Source organism: Macrotis lagotis, chromosome 6, assembly GCF_037893015.1.
Source record: "Macrotis lagotis isolate mMagLag1 chromosome 6, bilby.v1.9.chrom.fasta, whole genome shotgun sequence".
Classification (NCBI taxonomy): Eukaryota; Metazoa; Chordata; class Mammalia; order Peramelemorphia; family Peramelidae; genus Macrotis; species Macrotis lagotis.
In genome coordinates, this window is record NC_133663.1 from 12,630,813 (window position 1) to 12,651,503 (window position 20,691).

The 20,691-nt window shown below is 37.0% G+C and overlaps 1 protein-coding gene across 20 annotated transcripts in view; it reads left to right on the forward strand.

Moving 5' to 3' along the window:
• MBNL1 (muscleblind like splicing regulator 1) overlaps nucleotides 1–20,691 on the forward strand; it is a 241,476-nt gene that overhangs the window by 196,637 nt on the left and 24,148 nt on the right. For all 20 annotated transcript variants that reach the window (XM_074190779.1, XM_074190760.1, XM_074190770.1 and 17 more), the window contains one exon: nucleotides 8,775–8,978. In XM_074190779.1, coding sequence (XP_074046880.1) covers nucleotides 8,775–8,978 — 204 coding nt within the window. The remainder of the gene's footprint in view (nucleotides 1–8,774; nucleotides 8,979–20,691) is intronic.

Genomic DNA, 20,691 nt, shown 5'->3' on the forward strand with positions numbered 1-20,691 from the left:
TTGATGCCAACATACTCATTTCAGACTACTTTGTTGGGGAGAGTTTTCTTACTTTCATTTGTTAATGAAATCCATGAAAATACATTCCTTCCCGGCACAAGATGATAGGATTTCTTGCTTTGGCTTCTTGGACCTTGCCAGCAGCCGTGGGGTATCTGATAGATACATTATAAGTGGCTACCATTTTGTTGATAACATGATATCATCCTTAATGTTAGATAAGTTACACGAATTAAATATTTAAAGCCCTTTTATCGTGTTCTCTCTGTAATAGGAAGCATTACTAGAAGCAGGAAATGCTTACCTTAATGGCAGGGCACTAAATTTGGCAACTGCTCCTCCTGATGGGAGATACTGAGCTACCTGTAGACACTGCTTGCTTGAGTCTCAGAGGACCATTTTGAAACCATTAGTAAACCTGGTGGAAGCAACTAGAGAAAGTTGATGGTCAGTTTTCTAGAGCAACCTCCAGGGTCATCCCTAGTCATTCTGATCCATCTCTGAGCGCTGGACCCAGATGACTGGAGGAGAAAGTGAGGCTGGTGACTTAGCACAGCCCCCGCCTCACTCGAATCCAATTCACCCACCTGTCATGCCCCCCCCCCCCATGTCGTGGTCTTTGAAAACGAAAAACAAACATTATTTCTAGAGCTGTAGGTGTAAGTACTTCAGTGAATGTAGGCAAGAAGCAAAAGACAAAAGAGTCTAATGTTTCATGGGAAATTTCCCTCCCTGATTTTTAGGAAGATTTAGTCTTTTTGTTAGAAATACAGCAAGAATTTGTCCTCATTTTCCCATATTCTCTTTCCATTGTATAAATGACATAAGTACAAGTGAACTTGGGATAATGATTCTTCTACTACTTAGATTTTGTCATCACACTTTTAGTTTCCTGCAGCAATTTTATTCTTCAAATGATCTCATCTATGGCGAGAACACCCCATGCGGTAACTCACTAGGTATCTCTTTGCGCTCTTCTAAAGAAAACAAGCTGGCCCTCGCCATTTCCTTGTTGGGCTAGTGATGAATCAGCCCCTGACAAAATTATAAAGACACTAAAGCAGTATAGTACATTGTAGTGGTATCAGAAAGTGGTTTTCTCAAAATTCCAACGTCTTTCCCCTTTTCCTTCCCATATTACTGTCACTTCAATTTTATGGTTTTCTGTATATTAGAAGTCTCATGCAGAATGTTCTTTGCTCATCATTTGTCATATTTTCCACCTGTGGGGCCATTAGGAAGTCATTCAAACCTCCCTATCATCAATTTCCATATTCATTCCATGGGGATAATACCAATACCTGGAACACCTGTCTCACTGGGATTTTGTGAGATTCCAAGGATATGATGCTAGGGAACTGGTTCCCAAACTGAAGTCCCAGGTCAATATAGGAGTTTTGATCCTATGCTTTAAAGATATATGTACACAATGTTCCAGAGTCAGAAACTTTGAAGCTTGAAATAACCCACTGCTACATTTTATAGATGGGGGAACTGAGGCCAAGAGAGGCTAAGAAAATTATTCATAATCACACAACTAGTCAGTCAGTTTCTGAGATAGAATTCAAACCCAAGGCTTCCTGGCTTCAATGGATTATCCACAGTACTATGATGCCTATGATTATTAAATTTTGTTATATTTTTTATTTTTTTAAATGTAATTCTTCTTAAACTATAAGCTCTATATTACATTGAACACTAAAATGATATGTATATGCACACACATATATATGTTTATACACATACTACACATATGTATGTATATATAGCCATTTCTCTTAATGTAATCGAAGAGAGATAATTTCAGTATCAAACCAGATAACTTTTAAACTTTTGGAAAACTTGTTAGAAGCTCATCTCTCCCAGGAAGATCTAGGGATGCAATGGTCATAGGGCAGCCTAATAGATACCATTATCATGTGCTTCAGAATGGCTTGATCCATTCCACTGGGGGCTCTCCTCTAATAATTGCTGATATTTGCATAAAAATTTAAAGTTTACATAATTCTACTTTGAAACTCAGATTCCAGGGTTCAAGGTGTTCTTGTTATGTTCAGTTTTCAGATAAGGAGACTGAACCTCAGGGAAGTTGTGATTTGTCCAGGGTCCCACAGATAGTGATCGAATGCTTGGGATGGGATATGAACTTGGGTAGACCTGATTCCAAGGTCAACATTCCATTCCCTCCACCACTGCCTCTCGTCTGGGACTTCATGGTAGGGAAATCAACTTCAGGTAATCCATGATATGAGAAACCAAGTGGATTACACTTCAGAGTACCTTTCATGAATTTTAAAGGAGTCCCATGATGACAATAATACTTATGAGGCAGAATAGGATACAAGGTTCTCTAGATTTGCAGTCATAAGACTGTTCCAAATCCTGTCTCTGATATTTAGTGCTTAGGCAATTCATTCTGCACCTCAGTTTCCTCATCTGTCAAATAATGGGATTGCTCTAGGTTTTTTCAAAAATTCAAATTTCTTTCCCATATAACTGTCACCTCAATTCTGCTGTTTCCTCTGACAGCATAGCGATCTCATGCAGAATGTTCTTTGCTCATCATTTGTCATATTTCCAGGAATATCTAGAATTCTGAAATTGTTTTTGAGAGTTTTCTTCTCCAGTCTGCCCAGGGAGTGGTCCAGATGAGGCTTTACTGTTACCCAGGAGTGTCCCAAATAAACACCTCCATATCTAAAAAGTGGCTATAAGCCATTTGGTGTCCTCTTTCCTCCACCCCGTGGTATGTAGTGGGACTCTGCGAGAATGTGTCCGACTTGTATCCAGCCAATGTGAGCACTGCTGCCCAATTTGGTCAAATGTGCCAGCCGCCTTAGAGCATTGTTTGAAGGGATGCAACTTGGAGAGGCAAGGAGAGTAATGGACGGAATTGGGAACAATCCAAACAATTAGCTCACAGGATTAGCCTAATAAAGAAAATAGTTCCTGTCCAGTGCGTTACATATCTCACAGTACTGTACAACTGTGTGCTGTGTTTCTATAATAATTGAGGGGGGAAGTGGAGAAAGGGGAGGCAGAGTGGCATAGAAAAGGAGTAATATAGGAGGGCAAGAGGTTTGTGGGGGGGAGAGAGAGAGAGAGGAGGAGGAGGAGGGAGGGAAAGGGAGAGAGGGGAGGGAGGGAGCGAGAGAGAAGGGCAGAAGGGAGCTTAGAAAAGAAGTGAAAATACAAGAGGGCAAGAGGGTGGGTGTGTGTGTGTGTGTGTGTGTGTGTGTGAGACAGACAGACAGACAAAGACAGAGAGAGAATATTATGGTATTGAATAGAAGAAAATAGTACTAGGATTTAAGGCCAGAGACATCAGTTCAAATTTCTCTTTGTCTCTAGCACTTGGGTTTTCTTCTCTACAAGGCTGATTGGACTGAATGACCTCTACCAGCTCTAAAACTTGTCAACTAATTCACAACAAAGCTTAGTGTGACTTTTAAATGTTTTCAAATTTAAATATTTTAGCACAGTAACATTTGAATACATGGTAAAGCTTAGCAGAGAGAGGCAGGAGCTATTCCCTCTATAGCTTTCTTTATTCTAACCCTATACACTTCTCTGGGAAGAAATGAAGGGACTTGGAATGTTTTTTTAAATCAATTTTGATAGCTTCCAAAATAGCCTCATTGGCTTTTGGTTTTCACTATGTAGTAGAAAGAATTGACTCCAAAAGCCCTGCCAAGTGGTCGAGCCCCCTCAGAAATGAGACTTCTTACTTTTTGATGGGCGTAGTTGAATTCAAAAATATAATCATTGTTGTCATTTCCTTTTTTGTAATTGAAAAGAGAATCATTGTACATGATCATTTTAGATATATTTTACATTTTATTAGTATTCCAAAATAACATTAATAAGCATCTGATGCATTATAGAAATGTATATATGTGTCATGTATACATATATATATATATATATGTAAATATCCTTAATTCTAATGGACTTCATCTCCATAAATCATGACACTGACCTTTATAAAGTTTGAAAATGAAGAACTGTACTCCTTGGTGTGTTTGAATTATTTCCTTTGTGAGCTCCCAGTCATTGGGACTCTTCCTTCCCAAATGATCTTTATGTCTCTTTTCATATGTGAGTCCCAAGAATGTGACATCCTTGAGGGAAGAAACTCTCCTGGTTTTTGTCTTTTTGTTACCAGTGCTGAGAATGATGTCTTGCATACAAGAGTTTAATAAATGTCTGTTGTCCATGAATTCAAGGTTAACATGTAAATGGATAGCTAGACTGCAATGGACACTCTAAGAAGACCAGTGATTAGATCAACAACATTTGCTCCAAATTAAATTAGCATGCATTCATTAAGCACCTACTATGTACCAGATCCTGTGGTGAGTGCTGTAGATACAAAGTCAACCAAAAGACTACGTCTTCCATGAACTCATGGTCTTAGGGGGGAGATGGCATGCAAGCAACCATGTCTAAGGAGGCTACATTGAAGATAAACTGGAGATGAATGGGAAGCCACCAACCTTCAGGGGAATCAGGAAAGAAGGCAGACATGAGGAGGAAGTGCATTCCAGGCAGGAGTAATGACTGGTGAAAATGCCTGGAGGCCAGAGATTATTAGCCCACAGTTGTGAAACCTAGATAGAAGGAAGTCCAGTCTCCCTGTACGTTAATATATATTTGGAAAATGGCTCATTGAATGCCTAAAAACTTAATTCTAGCTGCTAATTTCTGCAGCAGAGCAGAACAATGAACACATCCATTAATTAGGGTCCAGTGTGCACTCCTGTTTATTTTCAAGGCTAATCACTGATTTGTTTTTCAATGAGATGCTGAGCTTCCTTGGAAGCTGTGGGTATTAATTAGTTAGTGAAAATGTTCTTTTTTTTTCCATTTCACATCATAGCCCTAGGCTTAATCAGTACAGTAAAACATTACTGTCAAAATACAAACAAACTAACAAGTGATTAGCCTTGAAAATAGAAGTGTAAACAGAACTGAATGGGATTGCTAAGTGGTCTTCCCTAAGGTGGGTTTTAGCTAGCCCAAGGCCTAGAACCAGCCATTTTCTTTGTTTATCCATTTATAACCTCAATAAATGGTTACTGGGACACTTGGAGGAGTCCTTAGTCCTGGATTCTTCCCTTCGCTAAATGCTCCAGACAAATGATTTTCTGGGATCTCATTGGTTGGTGACCTTCAAGTGAAAATGGAGGGCAACTTGGTCTTTCCAGTTTCTCTCATCTCCTTTACGAGTCCCTTGCAGGCCAATTGCACATAGCGTCCTTTTAGAACACTGTGTTCCAGCCAAACTGACCCTGCTCCAGGACTGCTTTTCAAATCTGCTACCTCTGCCTTTGCATCCTCTGGCCCCCCTGCCTAGAATTCTCTCCCTCTCCCCTCTCTGAGAAGAGTTGGTTCTCATCTTCAACCAGCTTGAGTAGACCCTCCTGCAAGAGTCGGGTCTTAGTTCTCCTCTTTGTTCCTGGGCCCTCCTCATCCTCAAGACACAGCTTTGGCATTACTCTTCATGTATTTTCTAGAAAATGGTCAGTATTTCTGTCCAGGAGAAGATCATTTCCTTGAGGGTAGAGAACGTTTAGTTTTTGGACAGCCAAGTACCTTGTACCTTGTACCTTGTTTAGCTTCTAGATGGAGGGCTTAAATGGAATTGGTTTTAGGATATTTTCTGGAATCATTTGAGCAGTCAATAAAGATATAGGATGATGATGTTTGCCCTTCAGTTTTGAAGACCATGACAATGAAGTAAATTGAATTTAAGTGAGGGGCTGCTGTACAAAGTCACCAGTCTCCCTTTCTATGGAAAGTGAGTGATTAGATAGGGATCAGGTCAACTGGAAGTGGTCTTGGGTTCGAAGCATTCAGGGTTAAGTGACTTGACCAAGGCCACACAGCTAGTAAGTGTCACATGTCTAAAGTTAGATTTGAACTCAGTTCCCCCGACTACTGGGTTCCTCTGTACCATCTAGCTAACCTAGAAATACAGAGACAAAGAAAATAATCCATGTCATAAAGGACTTTGCATTTTATTGGGGGGGGGGCAGAAACAAAACAAATAGATTGGTTATATCCAAAATGGTTCAAACCAACTCTAAAGTAATTTTGGCAGGGAAGACACTAAGAGTTGGCAGGATTTGGAAAGCCTGGTAGCCTGGGTCAAAAGCAGCTGGAAACTCTCCTCATCCGATTAAGGCTGTCCAGAGCAGATCCCAGTGCCTTGGCCTGAAAGTAGGCCTCTAGAGAGAAAAAAGCAAGGACAATTTTCTAAAAACCTGTATTTTTCAAAAATGAAGAAATGGTACCTTTTGCAGCCAAAGGAAATCAAGTCCTTCGGTTTCCAGCTATTTTTATTGATAGGGTGTCTCGCTGTTCATGAAATAGCTCTTGTTCTCTTGAGTGGAAGCAATTTGAGATAATGTGAGGTGGATGAGTTAAGAGTTTGAGCCCTTTGGAAAACTACTGTCGCTGTGGCTTTGCCTGCACGTATTTCTAAGGAGACAGCAGGAAGGAATTTATTCCTACTGGGGGAAATTTGAAAAATAAAGGCTTATATCTTCTTGGATATACATGCAGGAGTAATTCAGGGGACAATCCTTATGAGATTATTATAATAATGAGGATGATTAATAATTAATATAATTTTGTTAATAATTTAATATAATAACCCCACCCCCTTGAGACTTGCCATGTACTTTGCATATGTTAATGTTATATATTCACTAAGATATATATATATATATGTGTATATATATATACATATATATATATATATATATATATATATATATATATATATATGTGCAATAGTGATAAGACTATTTGTCAAGGGGCCAAAGGAGCAGAATGGATGGAGAGACAGATGATCTTGGAGGAAAAAAGATTGTGTTCAAGTTTATGGGGAGGGTAGAGAAGAGGAGAAACTGGAAGGCAAAAGTTTTGTTTATATATAATTGAGGAAAATTGATATAAAATCAAATGAAATCCTAAAGGGGAAAACTATAAGACGTAGTATACACAGTCATAAAATCTAGGGTTTTTTTCCCCCTGTGCTTTTGATATTTATTAATACAAGATGTTGAGTAATTCAGTGGTTGAGTCCGAAAGACATGTTCCTATCCCACCTAAGAGCCTCACTAGCTGTGCAATGCTACATCAGTCTCTTAACTTCTGTTTGTTCATTTCCTTATCTGTAAAATAGGGATAATAACTTCTACCTCATAGGATTATTGTGAGGATTCAGTGAGAAAAAAATCTGTAAAAGTGCTTTGCAGATCTAAAATTCCTATTAATTAATATTACTATGTAAATGCTAATTTTACTATTGTATCTTTTCAATCCCCTGATGGCCCAGATGCCATAAATGGGGCCACCCTAGCTGCCATTGTGCAGAGAGGTTGGGCTCTTTGTGGTAGAGGGGTAACCACACTGAAAGAAGCACGGACCCTTTGAAGAATTTCAATAAGATATGCTTTTTAGCATGGATTTTTCTATACCAAAGGGTTAGATACCTGGGTTTTGTTTTTTGCAACATGGCTAATATGGAAATGTTTTTCATGACAGTATAATCTGTATTAATTGATTAGTTAAGTGACTTACCCAAGGACACATAGATATTGTCTAAGGCCAGATTTGAGCTCAGGAAGGTACGTCTTCCTGACTCCAGGCCCAGCCCTCTATATCCACTGTATCATCTACCTGCTGAAAACCTCAGTCTATTGATAAACCAATTAAAGAGTTGTGTTTAGCTTTCCATTTCATTGATTGCCTAGCTTATTAGAGTACCTCAAATACAGTAAATATTTAATAGCTTCTTCCTGACTATTTACTAAGGTGGCTTATATCACCTTTTCCAAGGTCCTTGGGTATATCAACATCTTGTCCTCTGATCTGAGATACAGTATGTTATTCACTGGGTAATGACTCATTTGTTATGTCAGGCGATAAAATCCATAACCTGTTAAACTTTCAAGAATTCCTGATAATGCAGCTATGAATTCTTTTTGATCAGATTTGGAGATTTGGATGATGATGGCTGGAAGGCATTTCAACACTGAAAAGTATGACTATCCTCTTTCACTTATTCCAAAACTGGAAAAAAAATAGGTGGAAAATTTCAAAGCAATATTATTTAAATAAAAGGTTTGATATATAGCCAGTGTCAGATTACTCACTCTCAAGGGGAGGGGACAGGGAAGGAAAGGAGGGAGAAAAATGTGGTACATCTTACCAAAAAAGAAAGTTAAAAACTATCTTGGAAGAAAATAAAATTAAAAAAAAAAGTTTCCAGGAAATTTTTATCTTTGTTAAGCAATTTGTGTTTATTGATAAGATAATAATAATGTTTATCCTTCATTCTCGAAGAAGACCATGACAAACACATTGGCAGCTCAGAGATGGAGGGGATAGAGCACTGGCCTTGGAGTCAGGAGGACGGGAGTTCAAATTCAACCTCAGTCACTTGTCTCTTACAAACTGTATGACTTTGGGCAAGTCCTTAATCCTGATTGCTTTGCATCCAGGGTCATCTCTACTCACCCTGATTCCTATCTGACCATTGGACCCAGTCATCACTGGAGGAGAAAGTGAGGCTGGGGACTTAGCACAGCCCCCCCCTCACTCAAATCTAATTCATGTACTTGTATTAATAAACTAGTAAACAATTTTGTTTGTAGTGATACCCATGATGTAATGCCCTTGGGATTTAGAATGAAAACAACATATTTGTGTCATTTGATGGTGTGAATGCTAATAGATTCTTTTTTTTTCTCTTTTTTTTTTAGCCAATGTTTTCTGTTGCCCCCAGCCTAGCCGCCACCAATGCATCCGCCGCCTTCAATCCCTACCTGGGACCCGTTTCACCGGGCTTGGTCCCAGCAGACATCCTGCCAACTGCACCAATGCTTGTTACTGGGAATCCTGGTGTCCCAGTACCCGCTGCAGCAGCTGCTGCTGCCCAGAAATTAATGAGGACAGACAGATTGGAGGTAGGAAATCGTGCGGCTGTTGCCACCTCTGATTGGATGTTCTATGCGTTAGTGGGAAGTTCAGCTCTCTGGATTCACTCATTCAGTTCTTAGGGCAGTAGCCCTGAGTGTCCTTTTCATTAGATAAATGCAACTTTCTCAAATAAGCCTGCATATCACGATACAAATGAGGCTAGTTCTACCAGTCCTCTAATGCGATTCCTATATATTTATGAAGATTAATGAGAAAATGTACTTAAAGTGTCTCAAAGAGTTATGGGTAGAGCATCATGCATAGGATAACTACTGTTTGACATGTGAGGATGACTCATATATGGCATTTTTGTTTATCAAACAGTTGCCTAATAAAAATCCTTTGAAAAGGGAAGGAGATATTTTTCTCCTGGCAATTGGTTACTTGAGATTTTTCTGGGAATCTCTCAGAAAGAATAGACAAAACTCAAGACTTTTGAAGTGGTTGGTGTAAGTGTGAGGTGTAGGACAGGTCTGAAGAATTGTTGGTGAGTCTACCACTGAGTGATCATTATTCTTTTGGCAACATATATAGTAAAAACAGAAAATCTGGCATTAGTTTAGAAATAAAGAATGAAGATAATTTCTGCTTTTCCCTGGTTCCTTTTTCTGTTAGCATCCTTCAGCATTTCACACTGAGCAGCTTTACATAATTTTGCATATAACATTGAGATCTCTTTCTCCATGAAAAAAATGACTAGCCTCATCTCATTTACATAATAGGCTGCATAGTAAAGAAGAGAGGCAGTGTGGTCTTGTGGAAATAGCAGCATGTAGAGGCATATGACTTGATGAGGAAAATGCCATCCCTATTTTACAATTTAGGTAAACAAAGATTAAGTGACTTCCCCAAGGTCACAGAATTAGTATGCTTATATCAAGGTTCCACAATTTTTAGAAACTATTTGACGTTGGGTAAATACTTGAGTCTCAGTTTCTCCTCCATTAGAACAGAAACTCTTTTTAAGTAGGAATGAGTTTATTTCTTGTATTCAAGGCCTTTGTGTTTATCCGTACTCCATGAGCACATAAATCCTTGTGAAGTGAATAATGATAATAATAAGTTTCATGAATAGAGTAATGTAAGGTTTGCAAAGTGCTTTGCAAAGATTATCTGATTTGATCCCCATAATCAATTATTTTCAGAGACAAGGACTATTATTATCTCCTTTACAGATGAGGACATTGTGTGAGTGGAAGAAGGACAGAACATGGGAGACAAGGGTGTAGTTTTTAAACATCTGTTCTCTGTACTAAGCATTTTTTTAAAAAATAATTTTTCCCAATTACAAGTAAAAATAATATACCCATCCATAACCCCCTTCCCCCCGCCCACACACACACTTACATACCTACATACATATCTGTGCTTGATTATAACCTTTTGGGCAGGGAGGGGAAGGAAAGGGGGAAAAATAAAAAGTGCACAGCAGAGAACAAAACAAAACTTCCAAGGAAATAAAGAAAAGCTGAAAGCTTTGAATACAACATATAGAATTTATTATATATTTATTATATATTATATTAGATAGGTTTTCTTGAACTAGAAGTTGCATATGGTAATTTTTATTCTTATTTTGTATTTGTTTAAAATAAATTTAAAAAAAAAAGCAAAAACCAGTTTTTAACCTTTGTTGAGGGTTTTTTGAGTTCAAATTCTATCCTCTTCCCTTTCCTGAGATAGTAAGCAATCTGATATTGATTATACCTGTGCACTCATGTAAATCATTTCCATATCGGTCATTTGGGAAAGAAAACTTGATCCCCCCCCAAAAGAAAGAAAATAGAAAATAATTTGCTTGGATCTGTATTCAGATTCCTTCAGGTGGATAGCATTTTTTATCATGAGTCTTTGGTGATTTTCTTGCATCATTGTATTACTGAGAATAGCTAAGTCATTCACACTTAATCGTCATACAATATGGCTCTTACTGTGTGTAATATTTTCCTGGTTCTGCTTACTTCACTCAACATCAGATAATCTAAGTCTTTTCAGTTTTTTTCAGAAATCATCCTTCTTATCATTTCATATTGACAATGGAACAATATTCCATTACAATGATACACCACAACTTATTTAGTCATTCTCTAATTGAAGGACATCTCCCCAATTTCTAATTCTTAGCTATCACAAAGAGTTGCTATAAATATTTTTGCTACAGAAAGGTTTTATTTTCATTTTTTAAAAATCTGTTTGGGATACAGACCTAGTGGTGGTATTGCTGGGTCAAAGGCTACACATAGTTTTATTGGACTTTGGGTATAGCTCCAAATTGTTCTCCAGAAAGGTTGAATCCCTTCAGTTTTCTTGCCTTCCCATATCCCTTTAATATTTATCATTTTCCTTTTCTGTCTTATTTTCTACTAGTCATTTTTACAAATATGTCAATTGATCCCCATATTTGCCCTGGTGGGGAGGTGTAATGAAAATGCTGTCCATCCCCATTTCACAGTTTAAGAAATTGAGATAGAGATTTTGTGACTTCCCCATGCAACATAATTAGTATGTGAATTTTCATTTAATTTTAACTTGTTCCTGCCAAAGTCAGTATACTATCCATTTGTACCACCTAGCCTTTTCTTCAATTGATAAAATAGGTAGAATGTTATTATATCATCTCAAGTTAGTATTCTGAACCTGGACAAGAGTACCCATCATGAAATGGTAAGGATCACTTATAAACTGAAAGACTTGCATACCAGTCTCAAAGAATTTTTAGTTGATCTCTGTATAAACTGTAATCCTCGAATGTTAATACCCAGTCAAAACCCAAAAGCAATCCAATTCTCTCATTCATTTATTCACCAGTCAGTCCATTGGTATTTGCATTCTGCTCACAGGGAATACAAGAACTTTGTGCCCATCTTCTCAATTAGATTGGATGAAGATTCAGCCTAAAGGGTTTTTCCCTTTTTTTGTGGGTCATGGAGTTTGTTGGCAGTGTTTGGAAAGGCCATTGGACCACTTCTGTACATCATGTTTTTAAATCCCAAGATTATAAAGGAAACCCATTATTTTGAAATAGATAGTAGCATCCCAAAATAAGAACTCATACCAGAAATTTCCCTAATGGAAGAAGGAACAAGACAGCAAGGTGGTACAGTGGATAGAGAGTGTAGGATTTGGAGTTAGAAAGATTCATCTTATCAATGCAAATCTTGCCTCAGGCACTGATTGGCTGTATGATCCTGGGAATGACACTAATCCCTGTTTGCCCCCATTTCCTCCTCTATAAAAAGACCTAGAGAAAGAAAAAAGGAAAACCACTCTACTACCGTCTTTCCTAAGAAAAGCTCAAGTAGTGTCACAAAGACATACTACTGAAACAACTGGGCTAAGAAAGAAAGCAATAATGCTTGGAAAATAAGAAAAAAAAACTATTGCTTTCTCTGGGACTAATATTTTTGGGGGGGGCAGTTATGAATGAAATCTTTCTTCCACATGTACTTGTAAACTTAAGCTTATAAATACTTAATAAGTAACGATTTATTTTAATGGAAACAAACCATTAGTTAGAAGGAATACAGAATTATAAAAGGAACGTTCAAGTCACTTTTGCCTCATGAAAGTAATGAATACCAGGAATGTAAAATGACCACTCACATTTCAGACAGTTATTTCCCTTTAATAAAAGGAAATAAAATTCCACTGAAGACCTTTTCTAACACCTCAGTCATGGGGTAGAGGTGACCCTGGGTTACTGAAATGTAGTCTTGTGCAATGCCTAGTCTGCCTGATCTTAGTCAACTGGAAAGTTTTCAAGGAAGGCCCAGGAACGAATTGTCCAAAGAACAAACTCTCTAAATTTAGCAAGGGGGCTCATCAACCAGCTTGGCTTGGAGCTGATGAATTTTTTGGCCCTGTTGACTTTTGAAGACTCACTCCCCTGTCAGAGAGAGGGCACCATCTGCCCTTGTAGTGGGAATACTCATCAATAAAATCACAGAGCCTTGATCTGAGACATGAAAATATAATCAAAGGAAGGATGAAGGAAGAACACTGGATGCCTTCTTCTATTGTTGTCTTGTTTATTTAGCTCTTTCTTAGTATTGTTTAAAGGAAAAATGCCTGGCAAAATGCAGAGCAGTAAAGAAATAGTGGTTATTCTTAATAGTATTCTTTTGGTAGTTTCTTTAATTTACTCATATGCCTCAATATTTGCATTGGTCTGTGTTTTATACCTGAAAGAGGATCTGAAGTTGAGTTCACTGTGGTGACCAATGGGTAAAACTCATTCCATTACAGAATATCAGAGAAGAAGATGGCTCTATGTTCATCCCTTTTTATATGGGATGAAACTAATGTAAAACCACTTGGTCTATGAAAATCACAGAAGGCTGAGAGAATAAGATTGAGAGTTAAGGAAGCTTTTGTATCTCTACTGAATTTCTTTGTCTTTCTATCTGTCTCTCTCCTTATCTTTCTGCCTCTTCATCTGTCCGTCTCTATCTCTATCTCTCCTCTAAGTCTCTATTCCATCTCTCTTGGCTCTGCTTCTGATTCTCCAGACTTTGCTACAAATACCAATCCCAGCTTTCAATATCCCCACTTTTGTGTGTCTTCCCCTATTAGAATATAAGCTCCTTGAAGGTGAGAATTATCTTTCCTTTTTTACTTACATTCATAGCTTATAGAACTGGCCACATAGTAATGCCTTAATAAATTCAGTCTCTCTAAATATCTCTTACCCACCCTCACCACACCACACTTTTCCTCTATATGTCCTTTTTCTCTTTCTTGTTTGCATTTTCATCTTCTTTTCATAAATTTGAATGTACCTGTGACTGTGAATTCAAATATGAAATAAGATGAATAAAAGAGATACAATTAAAATTAATGTAACTAAGAGCTATGTAAATAATAGGATTTTTTTTCTCTTAAAAATAATTGCTTTCTTTCGGGGTAAACAAAGAATTGCTTAAAGGGGAAAATACAAGCTTCGATGTAATTAAAACCAGAATGATAAAAGAAAATATTAAAATTAGGAGTGGCTGGCAAAGCTTATTTAAATTGTAAAATTTATACTGTGGCTAATAAGTAGAATGACATACATGTAATATTTTTCTTTATCTCTCATTTCAAAAAGTAAAAAAGAATCATGTAACATTTGTTTAGATTAGCAATGTTTAGATTTAACAATAAGAAATGAATAAATTTTGAAAAATGATCACTTAAGCAGAAAAACAAAACAGAACAGTATCAAGGAGACCAAACCTAGCAATTGAAGCTCACCTTTTCCTAATAGCAGGAGCCATCTCTCAAACTATGTGGAACTCTGTGAGCTTCCTCTTTGAGGGGGGTCTTCAACAAAGGTTGGCTGGCGATGGAGTTTATACAATAGTAGGCATTTTTATGTGGGGAGTTGACCACCCCTCAGGTCACTTCCAACTCCAAAATTCTGTGATATGAAAATTGTCTGTGAGAATAACCAAGATCACATCCTCTTGGCAGAAAGTCTTAAATTTTGGATCGGGAAAAACCAATGCCAATCACAGCTTTCCCAATCTTGATCCCTTGAGTTTCCTCATCAATAAAGGGAGTTGGTAAAATCAAGTTTAAGGTAGAATCTAGATCTAAATTAAGCATTCTTGAAACTTGTTTGTGAGGCAACTGATGGGTGGGAGGGAGGGGGTCCTCACAGATGAAAAATTGCACAATTTTTCTACTCTAGAGGCTTCCCTTCCTTCTTGGCCAGGAGGTGGGCTGCATCCCAGGGATGGGGCATAATCCACAATTACAAGCAAAGCTAGGGATATTTTCTGTCAGTTTCATGTGCTTCCATTGGAGTTCTTGCCTATTTTTCAGGTTTATTCACCTCTTTTTTTTAATCAAGACTTCAGTAAATATCATTAGTACTGTAGCTGTTATTTGTTCATATCTTGTATCTTTACTTCTCTAGATGCCTGCTAGGATTTTCAGCTTCTCATTATCCAGAGGCCATACACCCAGTGCCATATATAACCTGTCATCAAAATGCATCATTCTGAGGCTTGAGCTCGTCATTATGTTATGAGCAAGGAGAACCTCTAGGCTTGTATTTTCCTTGATTATTAACAACATATTTTCTACTGCTCAGAGGCTCACAAAACACATTGCCCAGAATAACTCTGAGGTATGACATTTATTATTCCCATTTTCCAGACCCGGAAGCTGAGGCTCATAGAGACAACTTGCTTGGGGGCTTCAAAGCTCAATTATGTCAAAGCTGGGTCTTCTGAATCTAAATCTGCTGCTCTTTCTGCTAACAACTTGCTTTGATGTCTTGCAGAGTAGTAAAGACCAGATCTGGAAATAGCAAGAACTGAGTTCTAGCCTGTCTTTCACGCTTAATAATGTCAGACCATGAACAAGACACACAGCTTTGAGCCTCAATTTTTTTTCCTTTGAGGCTCAATTTCCTCATTGTTAAAATGGGGGTAATTCAATCAATCAAAAAAAATTTATTAAGTTCCTATGGGCAAAAGTCAATCTTTACTTTCAAGGAGTTTACAATCTGTACTTTCCCCATAGGGTTCTGAAAGGATTAAATGAAATAATTTATGTAGTCACTATGCAAAATTTCAAATTGTTGTAAAAACACCATTATTCTTTATATGTGAAATTATTTCATTTTCAGAGATTTTATTTGACAAGATAATAAATGCACGATGTATTGCTAATTGGATACATACTCAGTTATTTTTGGTAAAACCCATTCCTTCATGTAAAGCTGCAATACATTTTAACATTCCAACACATCACAGTTCTTTAGGAGTGTTTTTTAATTGCTTTTCTAAATTGGTTAATACGATCTTAGCCAATTTTCTTAAATTTTTTTTTTCTATTTTTCTGCCAGACTTTCTCCCTCGGTCCTATCTTATTTTTGGATTGAATTCCTTTGCTACAACTTGTTAATCATTGAAGAATTTCAAAATACTTTTCAAATAAATCAGTCCCCCTTCTATTCCTTATTTTATTACTTTGAAAAGTCAGGCACATTGCTTGAGGAAGCTGCCAAGACAGATGAAAAAAATAGGAGCAAGCAGTGTTCTGTAAAGAGGAGTGTACTAGAAGGGCATTATGGTGTCCATCATGGAAAGAGAGAGTTGGGTGGCCTTCAAGTCCAGAAATTTGATGCTTCTTCAATATTTTGTATCTGAATCTTTGTGACCCTAATTTGGGATTTTCTTGACAAAGATGTCAGAGGGGTTAACCGTTTTCTTTTCCAGCTCATTTTAAAAATGAAGAAACTGAGGTAAACGAGATGAAGTGAGTTGCCCAGGGTCACACTGTTACTAAGTTTCTGAGGCCAGATTTGCCCTCAGGTTCTCATGACTTCGGGCAGGCTATTCTATCAATTGTATCACCTAGCTACCTGTCTGGTTTGATTCTTGTCTTTGGCTCAGTCTGACTAGGGACCTTAGCTAAGACATTAAACTCAGTACTCTGGGCCACTCTCTGAATAAAGAATAGTTGTAAATTGATGGAAAATATTTAAAGGGACCTGAATGCTCTTCTCTAACACTACCTGCCTATTTGCCCTTGGGGAATGACATGACCTCCTTTCTCTTGTTTCTTCATCAGGCACTAACTGGACCAAAAGTTCACTTCCAAATCTTAGAGATCCTATATGTATCTTCTCTTATTTAGTCAATCTAACCTTACTCTGCAGTTCAGTTGGAGATCTCAGAAGGAAGGATTCTGATGTTGTTACCAGCTTTCTGGTATTTTATTCTGGCCTGGATGACTCTTTCAAGCCTTTTTATAATCACATATTTTCTAAGTGACCTAACTACTAAATCCAATTGCCCAATGATTCCCTCAAGACAGTCCAAGATCATAAAATAAATATAGACCCTTAAAAGGTATCTTTTTTCTTTTTTGATCTTAGAACATAATTTCAAAACAGTGAGTTGATTTTTCTTCTTTTTCTTTTCTTTATTTTTTGTGTAGTGTAATTTGCAAGACCCATGAAAGGACTAAAAAGTCCATCATACTTTTTTAAGAGAAGTGTTGATGCTTATTAAATCATTCCTAGGAGATAATCCCAGACTCTTTATATTACAAAATGGGTAAGCCAGTTCTCTGAGACTAGTTTACCTTTGGGCCATGTGAACAATATCCCATATTTATGAGAATTTTTAATCCTTTGTTAACATTCTCTTTTGGAGGACATTTACATTCTAAGCATTCTAGATACAAAGTGTTCTGGGTATTGTTTATACTCCCACGGAATACTGTTCTTGATGCCTCCACTCTTGAAAGAGGCAATTTTTCATGATCAGGATAATTGCTTATTTGTAGATTTCTGATGATCTGCCCCTTCAAGGAATTTGAATTTCAACATCAAATGACCCATAAATGGATCACCATTCTAATACATTTTTGAACATACAGTTACTTTCCATAATAGGTGCTTAATTAAAGTTGAATTGAATTCAGTTTTGTTTCAGAACATTGTGTGCTTTAGGATGGAAATTTTATAAGTAATGTCATATAAACTATAAACTAATAATGAATAAAAAAGAAATTTGTAACACACATGGAAAATTAATTTGGCTCAGGGGATCTTTGGATGTCAACTGAATGTGTGCAGATCTAAGAAGGCTTTGTCATTTTTTTGACTAGCTCAGGGTCAGACTGTTTGACTTCTGTCCTTTTTTACTTATTTCTTAAATATAAAAGAACATAGTTACTCATGGATGTATAAGAAAGGAGATATTATATAATGGGATATAACCATTATAAGCCAAAGGACTCATAAGGGAATGAGATAAATGTGTTCAATCAACATTGACTGTGCTTGGCCCAAGTCTCCCTCTCTATACGCTATTCTCATGCCTACTGCTTAGGTAAAGTATCACTCTCCAGCAAGTTCCAACTTTGCAAATCTTAGAGATCCTATATGTATCTTCTCTTCTTTAGTCATCTTCTTAGCCATGTAGACAAGGAGTTGAAAGGAACATTGTTGTCATCGCCATTTGTCCTGCACTGTCCTTGCTCCCTGCTGCTGACCATCACCCTCTCTCTCTCTGCCAAATCCTCTCCTCAGAATTCAGTCATTTCTGTTGACCTGAATATTTTTATATTGGTGTTATTTCAGGGGCAGCTTGATGGCATGGGATACGAACACTGGCCTTGTAGTCAGGAGGGCCTGAGTTCAAATTTAACCTCAGATACTTGATACTTATTAGCTGTTTTTACCTTGGACAAGTCACTTAAACCCATTGCCTCACAAACTCCAAAGAAATATTTTAAAAAAAAAAATTCCAAAGTTTGATTGTTGCCCTTTGTAATGTTATATCACAGTCACCGTCTTCCAAACCTACCGCTACAAGAACCTTCCTTTGTATCTTAAGTGGTTGTTGTTGTTTGGCTGTGTCCAACTCTCCATGGTTCCATTTGGGGTTTTCTTGGCAAAGATACCAGAGTGGTTTTTCATTTCCTTCTCCAGCTCATTTTACAGATAAGAAGCCAAGACAAACAGAATTAAGTGAGTTTCCCAGGGTCACACAACTAGTAAATGTTTGAGGTTGGATTTGAACTCAGGTCTTCTTGACTCCAGAACCAGTGCTGCATCTGCTACACCACCTATTTGACTTTACTGGATACAGTTGACTTGTTGGGGCAATTCAATACTTTCGTTAAGGGGATTTTGGTATTTCCATGCTAACATATTGTGGAGAACTTAAAGTGACAAATAACCATTATTTGTTTTGACATCATCAAATTTAAACAGAAGTCTTCCAACTTCAGAGTCAGGGTTCTTTATACTGTCTATTATTAGTCTTTTTTCCTTTTGCAATTCTGTAGAATGTTGAATCACTCAACTGATATTTGCCTAGAAATGTAAATATATTTTAAATAGTCTTATTATATACTTTGGTATCATATTTTTAATACTGTGAAAGAAGCCCATTAGTTTTGTTGGTAGATCACTTCAATTTAATTAAAACAAAATGCATACTGTTCAGGATAATGTGTTTCCATAAATTTGGCTTGGCATTCACCATGGGCATTCTTTGCATACTTTATTATTAGTGGCTTGGATACATCATTAAACATCTGCCTTCTAATTAGCTAAAAATCATATTCATATTCATATTAGCTCTTCAAAGATGAATGATTTGGGGCATCGCTTATTACTGTACCGGGTAACTGGCTGGTAGAGCTGGGCATGCTACATTCCCAAAGATCAGAATATTACACCTCTTCGGCAAAGAGACAGAATTTATTTCTTCCAGGTTTGAAAATATTCCAACTTTGCACTATGCCTCAAATTCTAGAAATAATGCATTTCATTGTCTAATGTAATTTGCTGATAATATGTCAAGGATGTTCTTTTGCACATGAAACATTCTTCACTGTTTTGTGAAAGTTTATTAGAGAGAGAGTGTTAGGAGCATTGACTCAGAAAACAGAGCCTGGCCCCACTGTTGGTGGCTTCCAGAAGCAAGAGTTTCTAAAGCTTCTAGCGTTTTTATCAAAAGCTCAGTCAAATTCTCCAGCCTCATTGGCCTAGAAGTCTATCTCTCTGAGCACAAGCTTTCCTAAAGGCTCTTCCGCATGTCCTCAATGTGACTAATAACATAAAGAAGTTTTTTTTTGTCTTCCCCCCCAACATTGCTTATCTATTTCAACTGCCCATCTAAGTAGAAATATTGTTGAATAGAAAATAATAGTAACAGAGTTTAGAGAAGAGGAGAAAAGAGTTCAAGGAACAAGTCGAGTTCCTTGAAGCTTTAGAAATAGCTGAAATTGATTTGCATTTTGTGATATTTATAGACAAAATGAGAGCTTTTCTTCAGTATTGCTTGTTAATCTAATTTCCCATTTAAGCAAATTCAAAGAAGCATATGGAATTCCTTAAAGCCTTAGAAAGGACTGAAATTAATTTGAATTTTGGAGTATTTGAAGACCATATTTATTTTAATCAAATATATTAGCCTGTAATGAGACATATCTGAATGCTACTGAAAATACTTTATAGTGGGATATTATTTAAATCAATCTATCCATCCATTTATTCATTTATCACTAATTTATTAAGATTCTACTATGGACCTATAATGCTAGGTGTTAGGGATACGAGGATTAAAAACGAAGTGTCTGCCTTCTGTGGGTTTCCATTCTATGTTGGGGATGGGGGACAGAACAATACCATGTACAGATATGTAAACATAAGGTCAGATTAGGTTTCTCATAGCAGATGACACTTGAGATGAGCTTTGAAGAAAACAAACTAGGACTCCTGAGAGGAGGTGAGGACATAGTACATTCCAAGAATACTATGGGAAATGAGCAAGGGAGCAATACTAAACTGGACAGAAATATAATACACAGAAAACTTTTTAATACGAGTAAACCGTCAAGGAGAGAGAGATGTTGTCATTCCTTTGAGAGTATAAATTTAGGAAAATCGGGAAACAATAAAAAAATTTAATTCAAAATAAACAAACCCTGAAATTGAATTTGCAGACTGCTGAAATCTTCTATTGTGTTACAGTAGAAAGAATCTTTGTTTTAGAGTTAGGCCTGAAATCCAGGCTCAATAACTTTTTTCTTAAGAGATCTTGCATCTTAACTCCTGCAGTGTTGTTAAAGCTATGATTTCATTTCATTTTTACAGGATTCTCTCTGGTGCACTGAGTAATCTTCATATCATATAAAAAAGCAATAATTTAGTTTTCTCTTTATCTATGTTTCCCTTGATTTGTTTTT